Raw genomic sequence first — 19,742 nt, 5'->3', positions numbered from 1 at the left:
GTGGTAGGGTTTTTGATTTTCCCAGTATTTTTCTACTGCTGCACGTGTGATAAAATATGATAATTTCGCCACATTTTCTCCGGTAAATTGATGGCCCACCTATGACAAGCTACTGTGAGGGTATTTGAGTTAGAAACAAATAACTTTTTTTCAACCATCTACAGAAGGCCTAGCTATGCACTATAGTTTTGGGGTTATTTAGCCAGGAGATTACAATGGAAGTATCCAAATACTGACTAGCTGATGTGGTTCTGGTAAATATTTTCCCAAGTTTCTCTGTTTAAAACAGTGTTTTAAAAATATTTATTACATATGACTGTATTAAAATACCTGGGTTGTAGAAATACTAAGAAGATATTGAGGTGATGAGGATGTGGTTTCACTTATTGACAATAAATCTGTCTTTAAGTGATCTACAACACAGGACAAAGATGAAGACTTCAACTTGTAAGCTTTTTCACTCAGAATTAATTTATCTGATTTGTTTACAGATTTGTATAAAAAGTGGTTTCATTTGATAAATACTAAACTCAATAGACTTGAAACAAACTGAAAACAAAGAAAATGATACAAACTCCAGAAACCTTAACTTGTTCACAGGCCAATGTCAAATGAACAATTAAACCTCATTCAAGTAGTGATTACCAATCATACATTAAAATGTTTTTAAAAAATCAACAAAAAAGCTACATCAAACAAAAAAGTTATTATAAGAAAGAAAGAAATACATGTTTTAGTTAAAAATACATAAATATAAATAATAGATATAATACGTAAGTTGTACCTGAAATACAAGTATATTTATTAGCACCATCTGAATCCTTGCAAAATGACTAAGCTGACTTCACAGAGATCATTCTGTAGCCTATAATTTTTGCAGAGTTGTTTTTGAGGACTAGAGTAGCCTGCAACATCTTTTTTCCCACCATCCTCGGAATGAAACTGAAGCTCCTCTCCATAGTGCCCCCTGGCTTGAACAGTTCAATCCTGCAAGATAGGAAGGCATTTTATGTTAGGTATTTGTCTGAATGACGTAACAAATGAATTGACAAGACTGGTTATTCATGTGAAAGTTAGGGGAATGGGGATTAAAGGGGTAGTTCACCCAATTACAAAATTACATATTTGTTTCCTTACCCTGTAAGCAGTCTATGGACAAGATAAGACACTGGCAGCAATCCAGGCTTTGGTTTTGTTAAGCTGTCTTTCCATGTCAATAGACCGCTTACAGGATAAGGAAATCAATATGTCTATTTGTAATTTGAGTGAAGTTAATCTACTGCGTAACATCTCATAATGAAAATGTTGAAGTGCAAAGAGTTTACAGAATGTAGTTTTGCCTCTAAATCTTGTAAAATTCCCCTGTGGATATCACTCACATTGCCATGGCACCAAGTAACCATGTACAGTATAGTTACAGCCTTTATATAAGAGTTTCAATTGTTTCTCCAAATGATCTCATACTGGCACTTAGTGCCAATAAAGTTCACACAGCGTTACGTTCTGTCCTTGACTAACCATACAAATATTTAAGGACTTATACCTTACGACTATGCCACTCCTTGTGTTTGCACATTCTTTTGCCAATACTCAATGGAATCCACATTTTTGTTGTTGTTAGCAGTTACCAACACTGCCTTTCGTCACTCCTTATGTAAGAAATGTTTTCTAGTTGACGTCTGAGACACCAAAGAAGGAAACGCATTTAAAGAACACTAAAAGAACATGTTCTTACCTTGAGTGCATTTCCCCCTCGATCAGACCAGAGCCAGTCACGGTTAATAGGCCGCTCACGGGTACAGGGAAGGGGTTGCAGAAGACTATGAGGGCAGTGTGCTCCTTGTGTGCCATGACGGAGTCTTCATCTGCAATCTAAAGAATAAAAAGTTTAAAGCTATGTCCTTTGTCTGCACACATAGTACACAGGATGTTATCAACCCATTTGTTTTAGGTATGAAACAAGTATTGGACCTATTTCACATAGCAAATCACTGTCTAAACATAGCTATATTGTTTAGTCTAGGACTTAATTGCTTTGAATGTTGACGCAAGATGTATAACGGACGTTCAAATACCCTATGTGAAGTTCATTTGGTGTGTAGAGACTTTCTGAAGATGCCTGTACCTGTATGGAGAGTTGAGGGCTGGTGATGTTGAACTCCTCTGAGGCCAAGACTCTCTCCTGAGTGGACTCGTCCTCTATGACCACAGCCAGGTTGACCAAGTCATCTCCCATTAGAGACTCATACTGGGCATGGTCGATCAGGTGATGAATGGCCTTAGCTGGAGGGAGGGCGAGGGAGAGGGAGAAAGAGTGAGGGGGGGACAAATTAGTGAATACATGAGGTAGGTTCAACAAAATGATATGGTGTCCCTGAAATGTTCCAAATGACCAAAGACAGAATTTTAAGGAAAATACTTCTTTTAAGTGCTATAGAAGGTATGTCAAGAAATACAACACATTTCATATATCTGTGTGGAGGGAGTACAGTATCTTTAGGGTGCTAGCCATATGACATTATGTGCAAATATTAACGTTAGCGATGCGTTACGGTTCCTACCTTCATGCGGCGCTATCCGGATGACGTTGTGGACCTCCCAGAAGGTGTCTGAGGGACAACGGTTGTACTCCTTGGTCTGAGCGTTGACATGCTCCCTCAGCACCTTGGGGATGCTGTCCATGTTGGTGACCATGACTGTGAAGGCTACGTTTTCCCCAGCCACAGGCACTTTAAGGAGGCTCAGAGACACTGAGAGGCCCTGGGTTGACCCTATGAGACACATATGAATGGAACATTCAATTAAGTGTATTATGTCAATGACTCAAAGAAGTGTAAAATATGTAAATTGCTCAATTAAATGTATGATGTCAATGAAATTTGTGGACAGATGGAATATAGACAGAACCATACAGAAGATCAAATAATCAACACTCACCTCTCTTATGTGTTGATTCTCCTGAAAAGGCTAGAGAGAAAAAAATATTGTTAGACATTTGGAAATAGGAATAGGAATTTGCTTGTAATAAATACTCATGAATAGCGCTATTTTTTTCATACACTGAATGAATAATGTAGCTAGAAAGTTGGCACTTTCTTGCACTCTTTGATCTGTGTGAGGACATGGCTGCTGCATATGAAATAAAAAGGATTTAGATATAAAGACGATCATTACAGTATAAACACAACGCTGTGACATTGAGACTCAAAAGAGATCAGTATTCTTGAACCAACATTCACAATCATTTTATGGATTCATAACAGCCACTCAAAGGCCACTTTACTCATAGTATAGAGAGATAGTGTAGGGTTATGGTGAATCCATTTATATACCACATATATATAGAGTAAATATACATATATATACAGACAGACAGACAGACAGACAGTGTATTCGGAAAGTATTCAGACCACTTAACTTTTTCCACATTTTGTTACCTTACAGCCTTAATCTAAAATGGATGAAATATTTTTTCCCCTCATTAATCTACACACAACACCCCATAATGACAAAGCAACATTTTCGAACATTTATTTAAAATAAAAAATATATATATCTTATTTACATAAGTATTCAGACCCTTTGCTATGAGACTCGAAAACCAAGCCATGAGGTCGAAGGAATTGTCCGTAGGGCTCCGAGACCGGATTGTGTCGAGGTACAGATCTGGGGAAAGGTACCAAAACATTTCTGCAGCATTGAAGGTCCCCAAGAACACAGTGGCCTCCATCATTCTTAAATGGAAGCATTTTGGAACCACCAAGGCTCTTCCTAGAGCTGGATGCCCGGCCAAACTGAGCAATCGGGGGAGAAGGGCCTTGGTCAAGGAGGTGACCAAGAACCCAATGGTCACTCTGACAGAGCTCCAGTTCCTCTGTGGAGATGGGAGAACCTTCCAGAAGGACAACCATTTCTGCAGCACTCCACCAATCAGGCCTATATGGTAGAAATGCCAGATGGAAGCCACTCCTCAGTGAAAGGCACATGACAGCCCGCTTGGAATTTGCCAAAAGGCACCTAAAGGACTGTCAGACCATGAGAAATAGAATTCTCTGGTCTGATGAAACCAAGTTTTAACTCTTTGGTCTGAATGCCAAGCATCAGGTCTGGAGGAAACCAGGCACCGCTCATCACCTGGCCAATACCATCCCTACGGTGAAGCATGTTGGTGGCAGCATCATGCTGTGAGGATGTTTTTCAGCTGCAGGGACTGGCAGACCAGTCAGGATCGAGTGAAAGATTAATGGAGCAAAGTACAGAGAGATCCTTTATGAAAACCTGCTCCAGAGCGCTCAGGACCTCAGACTGGGCGAAGGTTCACCTTCCAACAGGACAACAACCCTAACCACACAGCCAAGACAACACAGGAGTGGCTTCGGGACAAGACTCTGAATTTCCTTGAGTGGCCACGCAAAGAGCCTGGACTTGAACTCGATCTAACATTTCTGGAGATACCTGAAAATAGCTGTGCAGCAACGCTCCCGATCCAACCTGAAAGAGCTTAAGAGGATCTGCAGAGAAGAATGGGAGAAATCCCAAATACAGCGTCATACCCAAGAAGACTCGCTGCTGTAATCGCTGCCAAAGGTGCTTCAACACAGTACTGAGTAAAGGGTCTGAATACTTATGTACATTTTTATAATTCCGTTTTTCTAAAAACCTGTTTTTGCTTTGTCGTTATGGTGTATTGTGTATAGATTGATGAGAGAAAAAATGATTTAATACATTTTAGAAAAAGGCTGTATCGTAACAAAATGTGGAAAAAGTGAAGTGGTCTGAATACTTTCCGAATGCACTGTATTTATTTATATATATATATATATATATATATATGGTGTGTCTTCATAGTCTACAAATAGTTTATTAATGCTTATTCATGATAGTTACTACAAAGTCTTACCGATTTGATATTAGCATTTGATTCATGACATCACTTCTGTTCGACTCACCTTCGGTGGGTTTGTAGTTCCCTGTGATGTTCTGAGGCCTTGGTGAGCCTATGGTCTTGGTGACGATGAGGGAACCAACTCTCTCTGTGTCTGTGCTGGAACTCAGCACCTGGCCCTGCTTCACAATGACCGTGTGGACGGCAGCATTCACCTCAGCATACACAAAGGGGATGTCGTAGACCAGGTCCACACGCCGGTCTCTGATAGCCTTCACTGGGGCTGGGCCACAGCAGAAGATTCCTAGGAGGGGGACATATATGGTGGAGCTTTAGAACTAGAAACAATATTAGCCATACTCTTTGATTGATTCCTGTCTGGATGACGTAGAATGTGTCATAAAAATAATAAAAACAGGTAATAAACATACATTTAAAAAATGGTCTGGTTATCAGTGTCGGTGGCTCGTGACAAGTGCAGTGTCTGAATATCATAAAAACTAAAATAATCGTTTTTTACTTGTTATTTATGTATGGATTTTCAGTTTTATTTAATCTAACTTGTATTATGGAGTTTCTATTTAGTCTGTTTCGACTCTGACCTCCGCTCCTCTCCTGCGGGGTTGGATCCAAAACCTGCCATCCGTCAAATTGTGCACCCAGGTCTGGCCGGGTCATCCAACACTCCACCCATACATGGAAATTCCTGAAATGGAGGACAAAATAGCACATTTTAATACCAAAGACTGATTGATTTTTACATGCAATTACTTACATGTTACTTAAAATACTTCTTGATATCATATAATCTACTTTCATATCATTTAATCTACAAATAATATTTAATATTCATGATGTGGTAATGCTGTAGACTAGATATCTGCTTACCATATGCTGTCTTTACTGTAAGATAGTTTCTTGCCCGTCTCAGAGTAAAACTCCTCGATGACCAGGTTGCCGTCGGTGTCATGGGCTGAGTTGAAGTTGGTGATGACACGGGATGGAATACCAAGAGCTCTCATGACTAGGAAGAGATAGAAATACAAGGATGAAGAATTTGTCAATGATTTGACCAATGATTTCCTAACTCTTTATATTCCTAACATAAATTAGACAATCTTGTTCAAATATTCCATTACGATTGTGCCATGATGAACATATACAGAAATTCAGCTGGAAGTGATATTATTCAATATGCATTGATAAAACATTTTACAATACATACATTTCCAACATATTCATTACCTGTGCACATCACAGCAGCAAACACCCAGCACTGGCCGTACATCACTGGGCTGAACTTGGACTTGGCCCACTGTCTCATAATAGCCGCACTTCCTGTCCACTTGGAGGGGGGCACCCCGTTCTTGAAATCGGCCGACCAGTTCCCTCTCAGAACTCCTCGGTCGTCCTCGCAATTGATCTGATAGAGAATGACACAATTATCTACCCAATGTTCCCTCTAAGGATCAACAATGTTATTCGGTAACCATTTATTTGACATTTCTTAAATACCTGGTAACAAGGTAATTACATGGGAATTTTTTCTAGTCCAAAACCTTAGTACAAAGTACCATTTATTCAATTCAGAGTGAAATCATTTAAGAAAGGTTAACATAGTAAGATGACTCAGCTACACAGAAACAATATGTTTTAATGGCCTTATCACGTAACCTCACTTCAACCCTCATTGCTTGAACTGAAATATAAACATATTGCGTGAGCGTATTATCAGTATTATAGACAGCCAGACACAGTATTATAGACTGCCAGACGTTTTGTGAGCTCCAGAGCTCCTGAGCTCTTATTCTAATTTCCACACATAAAGCGTGAGAGATTAATTTACTATCTGAGGGATCTGAGGCATTGTCACTCACCATGGCAGAAACCACTCTACTGAGGTAGACAGGATCGGCGCGGCCTAGGTAGTCTTTTTGCCAGTTCCTGCCGTGCTGCGGGCTGACCTCGAGCAGCTTCAGACAAATATCCAGAATCTCTGGCTCGTACTGCATAGATAGAAACAAAATTGAATATTTATTTATTTTTCATCTATGTTATAAATTTTTCATTTATGTAATTATTTTGTCAACTTATGTCATTATTTATTCATTTATGTAATAGATTATTCATTTATTCCTTTATTTATTTTTAATCATGTCTGTTGTCATGTCAAGCCTTTTTGTAGATGTCTCTGGAAAATGTGGTAATTGACTGTGAATGGTATCGTAAAATGTTTTGAAGCTGGTCAGGAGATGCTCACCTGATCGAACGACCAAGGTCTTGATTGAAGGTTTTTAGGGGTCCCCATGTACAATAAACCAGAGTCCTTACTAACATATTCCTCTCTCTGGTCTTCGAAGGGAATGTACACGGCATCCTCTGGAGGGAGAAAACTTTGATTACTTTAACATCCAAAATGTTTGTATCGTATATAATTGGTACTTACTTTGAGAATGGATGAATGTAGAAATTTGCCAGTATGAACCCTTACCTCTCCACCGCAATAACGGTGGTAGGATTCAAAATAGCCGCCATGCATCCCCAACGTGATCACACTTAGTAAAGCACTTTTGATAAAAGGCACTGCATTAATGCAGTGTACCATTATCATTTCCAGAAATCTTATTATCCTGTCTAATCAAGATTAAAGTTTGCATTAGACTCAAGGACAATCTGTGTTGGGATAAATTCCATTCCATTTTGTGTCTTGAATCAGAATTTCTATTCACTTCTATGTTGCTATGAAGCGAAATGGACTTGACCCCAAACCCGGCTACAATCAATACATTTAATCATAGGAGCGGGTTTAAGTCGCTCTGTAGATTAACTCACCGTGGCACCAGGGGTTGTAAAGGAGAACAAAGTCTCCGACCGTGTAGCCCTGCCGATCGTGCTGTGTGAGCACATGGAGCTGAATACTGTAGCGCCCTATGGAGGAAGAGGCAGGGCTGGATATGTACAGAGAGGGAGAGTTGGGGTTTAGGCCTTTGGGGTCGAAGTAGGCACCCCATTGGGAGGGGGATCCCTGCTTGGAGAAGGTGACGGGGAACTCTACGTACAGCCCACCTGTTGGGAAAAAGGAATGAATATGGGTCAGATGACGCAAGGCACACCACCACTATTGTCTCCTTAATCCTCGGTTACTAGTCCAACGCTCTAACCACTAGGCTACGCTGCCGCCCCAAAATGAATGGGTATACTTTAGCTTTCTACATAGTTAAATACATCATCCATGCTCTGACAAGAAATGTCCTAACCAATTATTGACAAAACAAATATGACTTGAACAGTATGTATCCCAGTGTACCGAGGAGGATTCTGAACATCAGGGTGTCAGAGTGTGGGTTAAAGGCTCGTCCCTTCAGGAGCAGGGTGATTTTGAAGGGTGCTCCTCTCCGCACCACCAGGCTTGTAGAGCTGAACCCCTGGGTATAGTGGCTCTCATGGTTGCCCTGATGTTCCAGGTTGACATATTGGATTCTCAATTCTGGAGGGAAAGAAACACTGGGCGTTTGTCAATGGAATACTGAAGACTTTAATGTGAGTAAAATGCAGAGATCGGAAATTACATCAAAATGCGGAAATACCAAGATGTTCCTTTTTGCTATTCAATAAGATATCTAATCTGAATAGTAAATTCTGCTTAGCAGTGCTAATAACACATTTAACAATTCCATCTAATAATTTCAAGGATAATAAAAGCATACTGATTAAATTGTGGTGTCAAGAGCTCACGGGTGTGCAATGTTGAATTGCCTCGAAAGTGTTATTGCGGATTGACCATGTGACCACAAAACTACAGTTTGACAGCTGAGTAAATCTGAGTTGTGATATAACCCACCAAAGAATCATACCACTAAACTTGTAATGTCACAGGACAATAAATTGAGTAGTGTAATGATAGTCATAAAACATAGCCTAACGATAAGCATAACAAAAGCATTATCTCACCTTCCATTTGTGTGTGCTCCGGTTCGAAAGGCTCACTGTTTTAGTGATATGGGGAACACTTTCCATCTCCACTTATTTAAACAGTCTCCTCTGCCCCACCCACTGGAGTATCTGAAGAATTACTGTACTGGGTGTTTGCAAGCAGATTAACTGGTTTCACCTATGATCACTGACAGGTTTTTAATCAGACTTATAACCTTTATGTGATCGCCTAGGGAAAGACTTGTACAATAGTCAAGGACATAGGTGTGTTCTTGCGCAGATGTCTTACTAATGTGCATGTTTAGAATGTGAGTAACAGGACCAACCGACTCAAAAGTACAGTACATCCCAGATAGCAAGATATGTCCCCTGCTTGTTATTTTCCGCTGGTACTACGCCCAAGGCTATAAATTCGAGTTAGCCACTCAAGACATGATTTGCATTTCTGGCGGGTAGCCCCCATTCAGAGGACCGCTATAAGCCCTTGGCAGACCGCTTTTGCATCTCTGGCATTAAGCCTCCGTTCAGAGGACAGCTATTTAGCCATTTAGCCATGAGTTAATTTCAAAGACAATAACAAGGAATTTCTCTCATCTCAAATTCGGCCTGCCACCCTCCAGCTACCATAGCCAGCCAGAGGCTGCAAGCTGTTTTGTTGTTTCTATAAATACCTTATATTTGCTGGGATTTTAATTAGATTTAATTTATTTGCCAATTTAAAAACACAATACAACAACACATAGGGACATAATCCATTTACACTCATTACTGATTACACAAAAAGTGATAGGTCTAGAATCTAAACATTTACAGTTTAAGTTAATGATAAAATGATTATGCCCAATAATAGCCTACATTTTTACAATTGATTTAATATAGGCTACTATATATTTGAGGCACTAAAAAATGGTTCCTTTCTAGCAATAAATGCCACTTCCTAAACTGTCTCACCCACTTGAAGGAAAATGTTAATCACAATGTACAGCAAGTAGGTGGCGGGCGGCCCTTCTTAAACCCACAGAAGAAATAGCTACCATCCTACATGGTCATCACTAGTTACCACACCCACAAAGTCATAAACCCCACCTATTTCTATAAACTATACTGAACAAAAATATAAACAAACATAACAATTTCTAAGATTTTACTGAGTTACAGTTCACATAAGGAAATCAGCCAATTGAAATAAATTCATTAGGCCCTAATCTATGGATTTCACATGACTGGGAATACAGATATGCATCTGTTGGTCACAGACGCCTTAAAAAAATGTAGGAGCGTGGATCAGAAAAACAGTCAATATCTGGTGGGACCACCATTTGCCTCATGTAGCTTGACACATCTCCTTCGCATAGAGTTGATCAGGCTGTTGACTGTGGATTGTTATCCCACTCCTCTTCAATGGCTGTGCGAAGTTGCTGGATATTGGCGAGAACTGGAACATGCTGTCGTACTCATTGATCCAGAGCATCCCAAACATGCTCAATGGTTGACATGTCTGGTGAGTACGCAGGCCATGGAAGAACTGGGACATTTTCAGCTTCCAGGAATTGTGTACAGATCCTTGCGACATGGGGCTGTGCATTATGATGCTGAAACATGAGGTGATGGCGGTGGATGAATGGCACAACAATGGGCCTCTGGATCTCGACAGGGTATCTCTATGTATTCAAATTGCCATTGATAAAATGCAATTGTGTTCGTTATCTGTAGCTTATGCCTGCCTATACCATAACCACACCGCCACCATGGGACTCGGTGTTCACAACATTGACATCAGAAAACCTCACACCCACACGGTGCTAACAGTCTGCTAACAAGCTACTAGCTAACGTTAGCTAGCCAGCTAATGCATGGCTTGAAAACAATCAAAACAAGTATTCGAAAGTATTACTTGCATAGATATTTACAACGAAATAGCAACATTTCACTTTATATCTAGCAAGATATATTACATACCTAGCTATGTCTTACCTTTTCAACAGGAAAAAATGCTAATTCTGGGTTGGTATTGAATCCCTTCAACTCCTCAGTTCTCGCTACTATAAAAATGGAAATTTGAGGTTTACTCCGATTGTGGCTCTATCACTATCCATTTTTGCCTGTCTGCTCTCCAAATTTCTATGGCTTAGATGGAGTAGTTTCTGCTGGGTCAGGTCGTTTGCCCATCACGTCTGCCATATCTATGCTATCCAAGTGTTGGCCATGGGCTCAGCTAGCTAGCTATCATACCTAGGGCTGTGGCGGTCACAAAATTTTGTCAGCCGGTGATTGCCAAGCAAATAACTGTCAGTCTCACAGTAATTGACATTTAATTAACATAAACACATTTAGCATCTCCTGGCTTCCACACAGCCTTCAAGCCACTGACGCAAACCTTTGGAACATCTACATTTTAAAAAGTCTAATAAATCCATGTAATATAGCCTACACCTTCTCAATAAATCCATTATTTATTTTAGACAGGTCTAAAGAAGTATGATATGAAGAAAATGTAGTCTATTTCAGGAGAACAGAATTGCATACTCCGAGACATCCTTATGTAAGATCCTGATTTGGCTATGCCAAATGGCTGTGGGCTACACTAGTTCATTTAGCAGACAAGATTTGCTTAGAATTCCATGGCATTATTTTATAGTATGAAGAATACAATTGAACAAAACTGAATAAAATAAAGGATATTTTCCTCAAACGATTTGAGGGAGTGCGCACATGCGGCTATTTTGTGTTGAGCGGTTAACAAAGAAATAGGTATTCCCATATGCTTAATTAATGTAACTTTAGTTGTTCTACAAACGTTGGGCTATATGTTTAGATTTGTAATACATTGTAAGGCTGCATGATGCGTCTCTAATGATGATTTGATAAAAGTCGCTTGAAAGGCATGAGCTCTGCTTTGTTTTTTTGCTCAGGCTGTACACACTACATCAGTCACTCATTCACAATTTGACAAGCACTTGACAATGCCTAGAATTTTACGGCAGCATTCCCTTCGATTGGCCGTAATGCACTCTAAAAAAATCCATGCTGTTTGCAGCCAGTAGCCGTTGTGCCGTTCTCCCTGAGTGCTGCGCGATCGGGTCTTTCTCACAGGCTACAAGTGAAGACAGACACATCGGGGATGCAACTGCTTGTGTCCTTATCCAATTCCGAGGTGCATATTGAAGATATTGGAAGAACTGTCCATATTTACTTTTCGTCAGCCAGCAATATGAGTAGGCCTAATGAACAGCAAAAGCACTAGCCTATGTCAATTTACTATCCCCCATGCTACAAAGTCAACTTATTATATTCTGTGCGAGAACAGTTGTGGGACGCAATAGATCCCAAATGAATACAACCACTAGCATAAAAAAAACATTTTTACGCAATGTGGCAGACGCAACAGATCAGAACATTTAACTTAAAATGTTGATAAACTATTAGGCTATTTCTTCACATTATAAGCGCAGCCACGCACACATGGCAGTAGTCTATAAACGCAAATGTTCCATTAGCGGGAAAACACCATTATCGAAAGTGAAGGCAAATGCAATTATGCATGTAATGCTTTTATTATAAAGGTGCATTTTTATGGTGAAACTCACACGCTGTATGCCAGTTAGGCTCTAAACCCCTTGTAAAGCGGATTAATGTGCTTAATTTTAAGAAGTTATTTGGCCACTTTAGTTGTGATACAAACCTTATTAAAACATATAGGCCTATGGACTAGGCTACATGAGGTATGTGACTATGATTCAGAAAAGTCGCAAAAAAAGGCAGTTCTTATGCTGAGCATCATTAACAAATGATAAAATATAATTCACAAGTGATAGGCTAATTTTGTCACCTATGAGACTTTTCTTGATTTAATCTTGTCTTTACATATACTAAATAATATATGACATTTGTTGTGATTTAGAACGGACCATTATCATCATGCACCTGTCATGCACTTAAGTAGCGAATAGAGGATGCTTTTCCTGTGGTTGAATTTCATGCCAGCCAGGTAGGCTATACTCCTGTTGTAAAGATAAATAATGTGCTCAATACAAGAAAAAGTTGAGAAATAAATATAGTAGGCCTAGAGTAAAGAAAGCTGATGGGATCCTCCTCTTTTTAAGAGGCCTTCAAAACACGGTTCTCACGCAATTACATAGGCTACATGTTGCGCAACATGAGCTCATGGGCTTTAATTAAGTGTTTGATTAGATTTTTGATTACATTTGCATTGATGTCAGAGTGATTAGAGGGACAAGAGAGTGCTGAATACCAGGCAGCTAGCAAGTTTGGTAGGCTACGAATGACCATCAGCAGCATCATTGGTCTGCCTATCAATGTGAGAGACGCAGACTCGGTCTCGACCTTTAAGTCTTTATTGAAGACTCATCTCTTCAGAAGGTCCTATGATTGAGTGTAGTCTGGCCCAGGGGTGTGAAGGTGAACGGAAAGGCACTGGAGCGACGAACTGCCCCGTCTCTGCCTGGCCGGTTCCCCTCTCTCCACTGGGATCCTCTGCCTCAAACCCTATTACGGGGGCTGAGTCACTGGCTTACTGGTGCTCATCCATGCCGTCCCTCGGAGGGGTGCGTCACTTGAGTGGGTTGAGTCTCTGTCCGGGTTGGCGCCCCCCTCGCGTTCGTGCCGTATGGGACGTCTTCGTGGGCTATACTCGGCCTTGTCTCAGGATAGTAGGTTGGTGGTTGAAGATATCACTCTAGTGGTGTGGGGGCTGTGCCTTGGCAAAGTGGGTGGGGTTATATCCTGCCCGTTTGGCCCTGTCCCGGGGCTATCGTCAGACAGGGCCACAGTGTCTCCCGACCCCTCCTGTTTCAGCCTCCAGTATTTATGCTAGTTTGTGTCGGGGGGCTAGGGTCAGTCTGATATATCTGGAGTACTTCTCATGTCTTATCCGGTATCCTGTGTGAATTTAAGTATGCTCTCTCATTCTCTCTCTCGGAAGACCTGAGCCCTAGGACCATGTATCAGGGCCACCTGGCCTGATGACTCCTTGCTGTCCCCAGTCCACCTGGTCATGCTGCTGCTCCAGTTTCAACCGTTCTGCCTGTGGCTATGGAACCCTGACCTGTTCACTGGACATGCTACCTTGTCCCGGACCTGCTGTTTTGGACTCTCTCTCTACCGCACCTGCTGTCTCTAACTCTGAACGATCGGCTATGAAAAGCCAACTGACATTTACTCCTCAGGTGCTGACCTGTTGCACCCTCTACAACCACTGTGATTATTATTATCTGACCCTGCTGGTCATCTATGAACGTTTGAACATCTTGGCCATATTCTGTTACAATCTCCACCTGGAACAGCCAGAAGAGGACTGGCAACTCCTCAGAACTTGGTTCCTCTCTAGGTTTCTTCCAAGGTTCTGGCCTTTCTAGGGAGTTTTTCCTAGCTACTGTGCATCTACATCTACATTGCTTGCTGTTTGGGGTTTTAGGCTGGGTTTCTGTACAGCACTTTGTGACATTGGCTGATGTAAAAAGGGCTTCATAAATACATTTGATTTGATTGATTAATTACAGTGACTAAGCAGTCATGTGGAAGTTGACTGCCTTCATGACTCGTGACCGCCGGTGTGGTGGAAATATGGTCACCGCAACAGCCCTAATCATACCACTAGAATATCCCATGTGACACCTTGTCCTCAGTGACAGAAAACACATTCATTGTGTGCTCCACAAAATCTGGCAGAAAATCTGACCCGACTAGGAAAATGAATACCACTGAATACAGCAGTTCTCAGGCAGGCTAGGGGCACACTGCTGTTAGTGTTGCATCACATTGGATGACCACTAGTGACTTATTGAACACAAATACAAACAGTTATATTGCAGCTTTAAGTCATATCATTTATTACTCCTCCTGAAATAATGTTTTTCTAACCATATAACGTAAAAATGAACTACTTTTACAGTAGGCCTACTACTTTGGTTTTGAGTTGACACAGGTATGACGACCAAACATCATATTATGGGCCTGTTTCCAGGTACTGATGAAACCTAGACTGGAAACCAGTTCTGTATAAAACATATGAAATTCACAGGAAAACAGGTGTGGCCATGTGGGTGTGGGGAGACACACACACACACACACACACACACACACACACACACACACACACACACACACACACACACACACACACACACACACACACACACACACACACACAGTCAGAATGCTCAAGGAAGCAGGAGGGTTGAAGTCAGGCGCAGGAGACACAAGTCCGTGAACACTCGTTTTTAATAAACAATCCACGCTTGCCAAAACAGGTAGGGCAGGGCAAGTTAAAACAAATACCCATAAACAGCCTGAACACAGCGTAGGGACGCAGCCCAAAACACACTGCCACAAAACCCACAGGCAGAAGGGAAAAAACACCTGTTCCCCAGACGTACAACCTGACGAAAATAATCACGCACAAACACAGACATACCTTGCTAGACTAAATAACCCCCCCTACTAATAACTAAACCAAAACAGGTGCATTCCTACCTAGACCTAACCAACAGAAAGTGAAACAAAAAGGATCGATGGCAGCTAGTAGGCCGGCGACGACGACCGCCGAGCGCCGCCCGGTCGAGGAGGGGCGCCACCATCCGTCGGTGTCGTGACACACACAGGGGTTTAATTGTGATCTTATCAGTACCTGGCCTTGAATTTAGCTGTTTCTATTTAGTAATGTTTTCAAGCAGAGATCTACAAAATCATGTCTAATATTTTTCCACGATGCCGTCTCTCATCCTTTCTACTGTACTACTAACACCTTGTCGTCAACGTGGCATGGGGTGGACAATTAGGTTGAGGTTGACTCTGAAGTGGAATACGTTCATTTCACAGGAAAATTATCAGACAGACTTAGAGGAACTACCCTGACGTCACACACGCATCTGTTGCCTAGTCACTTTATCCCCACCTATATGTACAGTGGGGGAAAAAAGTATTTGATCCCCTGCTGATTTTGTACATTTACCCACTGACAAAGAAAGGATCAGTCTATAATTTTAATGGTAGGTTTATTTGAACAGTGAGAGACAGAATAACAACAAAAATATCCAGAAAAACGCATGTCAAAAATGTTATAAATTGATTTGCATTTTAAGGAAGGAAATAAGTATTTGACCCCCTCTCAATCAGAAAGATTTCTGGCTCCCAGGTGTCTTTTATACAGGTAACGAGCTGAGATTAGAAGCACACTCTTAAAGGGAGTGCTCCTAACCGCAGTTTGTTACCTGTAAAAAAGACACCTGTCCACAGAAGCAATCAATCAATCAGATTCCAAACTCTCCACCATGGCCAAGACCAACGAGCTCTCCAATGATGTCAGGGACAAGATTGTAGACCTACACAAGGCTGGAATGGGCTACAAGACCATCGCCAAGCAGCTTGGTGAGAAGGTGACAACATTTGGTGCGATTATTCGCAAATGGAAGAAACACAAAAGAGCTGTCAATATCCCTCGGCCTGGGGCTCCATGCAAGATCTCACCTCGTGGAGTTGCAATGATCATGAGAACGGTGAGGAATCAGCCCAGAACTACACGGTAGGATCTTGTCAATGATCTCAAGGCAGTTGGGACCATAGTCACCAAGAAAACAATTCGTAACAAACTACGCCGTGAAGGACTGAAATGCTGCAGCGCCCGCAAGGTCCCCCTGCTCAAGAATACATATACATGCCCGTCTGAAGTTTGCCAATGAACATCTGAATGACTGAGAGGACAGCTGGTGAAAGTGTTGTGGTCAGATGAGACCAAAATGGATCTCTTTGACATCAACTCAACTCGCCGTGTTTGGAGGAGGAATGCTGCCTATGACCCCAAGAACACCATCTCCACCGTCAAATGTGGAGGTGGAAACATTATGCTTTGGGAGTGTTTTTCTGTTAAGGGGACAGGACAACTTCACCGCATCAAAGGGACGATGGACGGGGCCATGTACCGTCAAATCTTGGGTGAGAACCTCCTTCCCTCAGCCAGGGCATTGAAAATGGGTTGTGGATGGGTATTCCAGCATTACAATGACCCAAAACACACAGCCAAGGCAACAAAGGAGTGGCTCAAGAAGAAGCACATTAAGGTCCTGGAGTGGCCTAGCCATTCTCCAGACCTTAATCCCATAGAAAATCTGTGGAGGGAGCTGAAGGTTCGAGTTGCCAAACGTCAGCCTCGAAACCTTAATGACTTGGAGAAGATCTGCAAGGAGGAGTGGGACAAAATTCCTCCTGAGATGTGTGCAAACCTGGTGGCCAATTACAAGAAACGTCTGACCTCTGTGATTGCCAACAAGGGTTTTGCCACCAAGTACTAAGTCATGTTTTGCAGAGGGGTCAAATACTTATTTCCCTCATTAAAATGCAAATCATTTCATAACATTTTTGACATGCGTTTATCTGGATTTTTTTGTTGTTATTCTGTCTCTCACTGTTCAAATAAACCTACCATTAAAATTATAGACTGATCATTTCTTTGTAAGTGGGCAAACGTAGAAAATCAGCAGGGGATCAAATACTCCCCCCCCCCACTGTACATATCTACCTCAATTACCTCGTACCCTGCACATCGACTTGGTACCTGTACCCTGTGTATACAGCTAAGTTACTCATTGTATATTTATTCCTTGTGTTATTATCTCTGTGTTAGTATTTTTCTGTTATTTCACTTTTTCCTCTCTCTGCATTGTTGGGAAGGACCCCTAAGTAATCATTTCACTGTTAGTCTACTCCTGTTGTTTACGAAGTTTGTGAGAAATCTAATTTGATTGACATGCACACAAAACACACACTCGTTTTAATAAGGACTGTATTGGTGGTGGAAATTAGCTGCTTTTATTTTTCTACTAAACTCCCACTATGCTTTCTCCCATCCATTCTACTGTACTACTAAGACCATCAAAGTTGCATGGTTGAGGTGGAAAATTAGGTTAAAACATGTTCATTTTGACTTACTTTGTTATTAACATACAAAGTTATGAAGCAGGGTAACTTAATTTCACAGGAAAATTACAGGTGAGACTATGTGGGAATGCAGTGAACTACACGTCTCTCTCTCACACACGCACACAGTGAATTTTAAGTGAAATAATCTATCACAATTCCAGTGGGTCAGAAGTTTACATACACTAAATTGACTGTGCCTTTAAACAGCTTGGAAAATTCCAGAAAATGATGTCATGGCTTTAGAAGCTTCTGCTAGGCTAATTGACATAATTTGAGTCAATTGGAGGTGTACCTGTGGATGTATTTCAAGGCCTACCTTCAAACTCAGTGCCTCTTTGCTTGACATCATGGGAAAATCAAAATAAATCAGCCAAGACAGCAGAAATTTTTTTTAGACCTCCACAAGTCTGGCTCATCCTTGAGGGCAATTTTCAAACCCCTGAAGGTACCACGTTCATCTGGACAAACAATAGTACGCAAGTTTAAACACCATGCGACCACGCAGCCGTCATAGGGCTCAGGAAGGAGACACGTTCTGTCTCCTAGAGATTAACATACTTTGATACGAAAAGTGCAAATCAATCCGAGAAAAACAACAGCAAAGGACCTTGTGAAGATGCTGGAGGAAACAGGTGCAAAAGTATCTATATCCACAGTAAAACGAGTCCTATATTAACATAACCTGAAAGGCTGCTCAGCAAGGAAGAAGCCACTGCTCCAAAACCGCCATAAAAAAGCCAGAGTACGGTTTGCAACTGCACATGTGGACAAAGATCGTAGTTTTTGGAGTAATGTCCTCTGGTCTGATGAAACAAAAAAAACAACTGTTCGGCCATAATGACCATTGTAATGTTTGGAGGAAAACGGGGGATGCTTGCAAGCTGAAGAACACCATCCCAACCGTGAAGCACGGGGGTGGCAGCATCATGTTGTGGGGGTGCTTTGCTGCAGGAGGGACTGGTGCACTTCACAAAATAGATGGCATTATGAGGCAGGAAACTTATGTGGACATATTTTAGCAACATCTCAAGACATCAGTCAGGAAGTTAAAGCTTGGTCGCTAATGGGTCTTTCAAATGGACAATGACCCCAAGCATACTTCCAAAGTTGTGGCAAAACGGCTTAAGGACAACAAAGTCAAGGTATTGGAGTGGCCATCACAAAGCCCTGACCTCAATCCCATAGAAAATGTGTGGTCAGAACTTAAAAAGCGTGTGCAAGCAAGGAGGCCTACAAACCTGACTCAGTTACACCAGCTCTGTCAAGAGGAATGGGCCAAAATTCACCCAACTTGTTGTGGAAAGCTTGTGGAAGGCTACCCGAAACTTTTGACCCAAGTTAAACAATTTAAAGGCAATGCTACCAAATACTAATTGAGTGTATGTAAACTTCTGACCCACTGGGAATGTGATGAAAGAAATACTAGCTGAAATAAATCCTTCTCTCATTCTGACATTTCACATTCTTAAAATAAAGTGGTGATCCTAACTGACCTAAAACAGGGAATTTTTACTTGGATTAAATGTCAGGAATTGTGAAAAACTGAGTTTAAAAGCATTGGCGAAAATCTGATATGAACTTTGGAGAGGACAATTACATTACATTTTCTCAAGAGCAATTCCTGAGGGGGACACCAAAAGTAGTGCTGTAACACATAGCCTACATTGTAATATTGTAAATGTATATTGAGGAACCAAAGAAATAAGGTGTTTGCCGTACTCCTAACTACCGGTACCCAAAACTACACAACTAATCACAACAGCAATACCATTGCCTTTAACCAATCTTAGTTCAGTCACCAGTTTAAGTTGAGAGTGGGGGTATCCATGGCATTTTCCAATTATGTTCCTATTTTACAAGTAAAAAAAATTGAGAACCTTTCATAATGTTGCCAAACAAAGACTCAACAAACTTACCTGAGACTCCCTGTCTCTGCCAGTCTGTCCCTGCATATCTGTCCCCAACTCTGCTGTCTGTGTGCCATCTGTTG

The 19,742-nt window shown here is 41.3% G+C and overlaps 1 protein-coding gene across 1 annotated transcript; it reads right to left on the bottom strand.

Moving 5' to 3' along the window:
- Window positions 1–448: 448 nt before the first annotated feature.
- On the bottom strand, window positions 449–8,945 carry tgm5l (transglutaminase 5, like). The gene is made up of 14 exons (XM_029776360.1): window positions 8,837–8,945; window positions 8,193–8,372; window positions 7,718–7,951; window positions 7,146–7,264; window positions 6,763–6,891; window positions 6,131–6,308; window positions 5,774–5,909; window positions 5,488–5,591; window positions 4,950–5,189; window positions 2,938–2,967; window positions 2,562–2,771; window positions 2,126–2,283; window positions 1,736–1,872; window positions 449–987 (listed from the first exon to the last, which is right to left on the bottom strand). The coding sequence occupies exons 1-14, from the start codon at window positions 8,841–8,843 to the stop codon at window positions 834–836; spliced, it is 2,016 nt and encodes a 671-aa protein (XP_029632220.1). The 5' UTR covers window positions 8,844–8,945; the 3' UTR covers window positions 449–833.
- Between the last annotated feature and the right edge of the window lie 10,797 nt (window positions 8,946–19,742).

The sequence above is a fragment of the Salmo trutta genome, chromosome 14, assembly GCF_901001165.1.
Source record: "Salmo trutta chromosome 14, fSalTru1.1, whole genome shotgun sequence".
Classification (NCBI taxonomy): Eukaryota; Metazoa; Chordata; class Actinopteri; order Salmoniformes; family Salmonidae; genus Salmo; species Salmo trutta.
The sequence above is the reverse complement of the archived record's forward strand: the minus strand, read 5'-3'. Positions and strand labels throughout refer to the sequence as shown.

Coding starts and splice junctions, on each gene's coding strand:
- tgm5l (XM_029776360.1), bottom strand. Junction 7,952..8,192: donor GATGTTCAGAATCCTCCTCG/GTACACTGGGAT, acceptor TTTTCCCAACAG/GTGGGCTGTACGTAGAGTTC. Junction 2,772..2,937: donor AGAATCAACACATAAGAGAG/GTGAGTGTTGAT, acceptor TGTGTCTCATAG/GGTCAACCCAGGGCCTCTCA.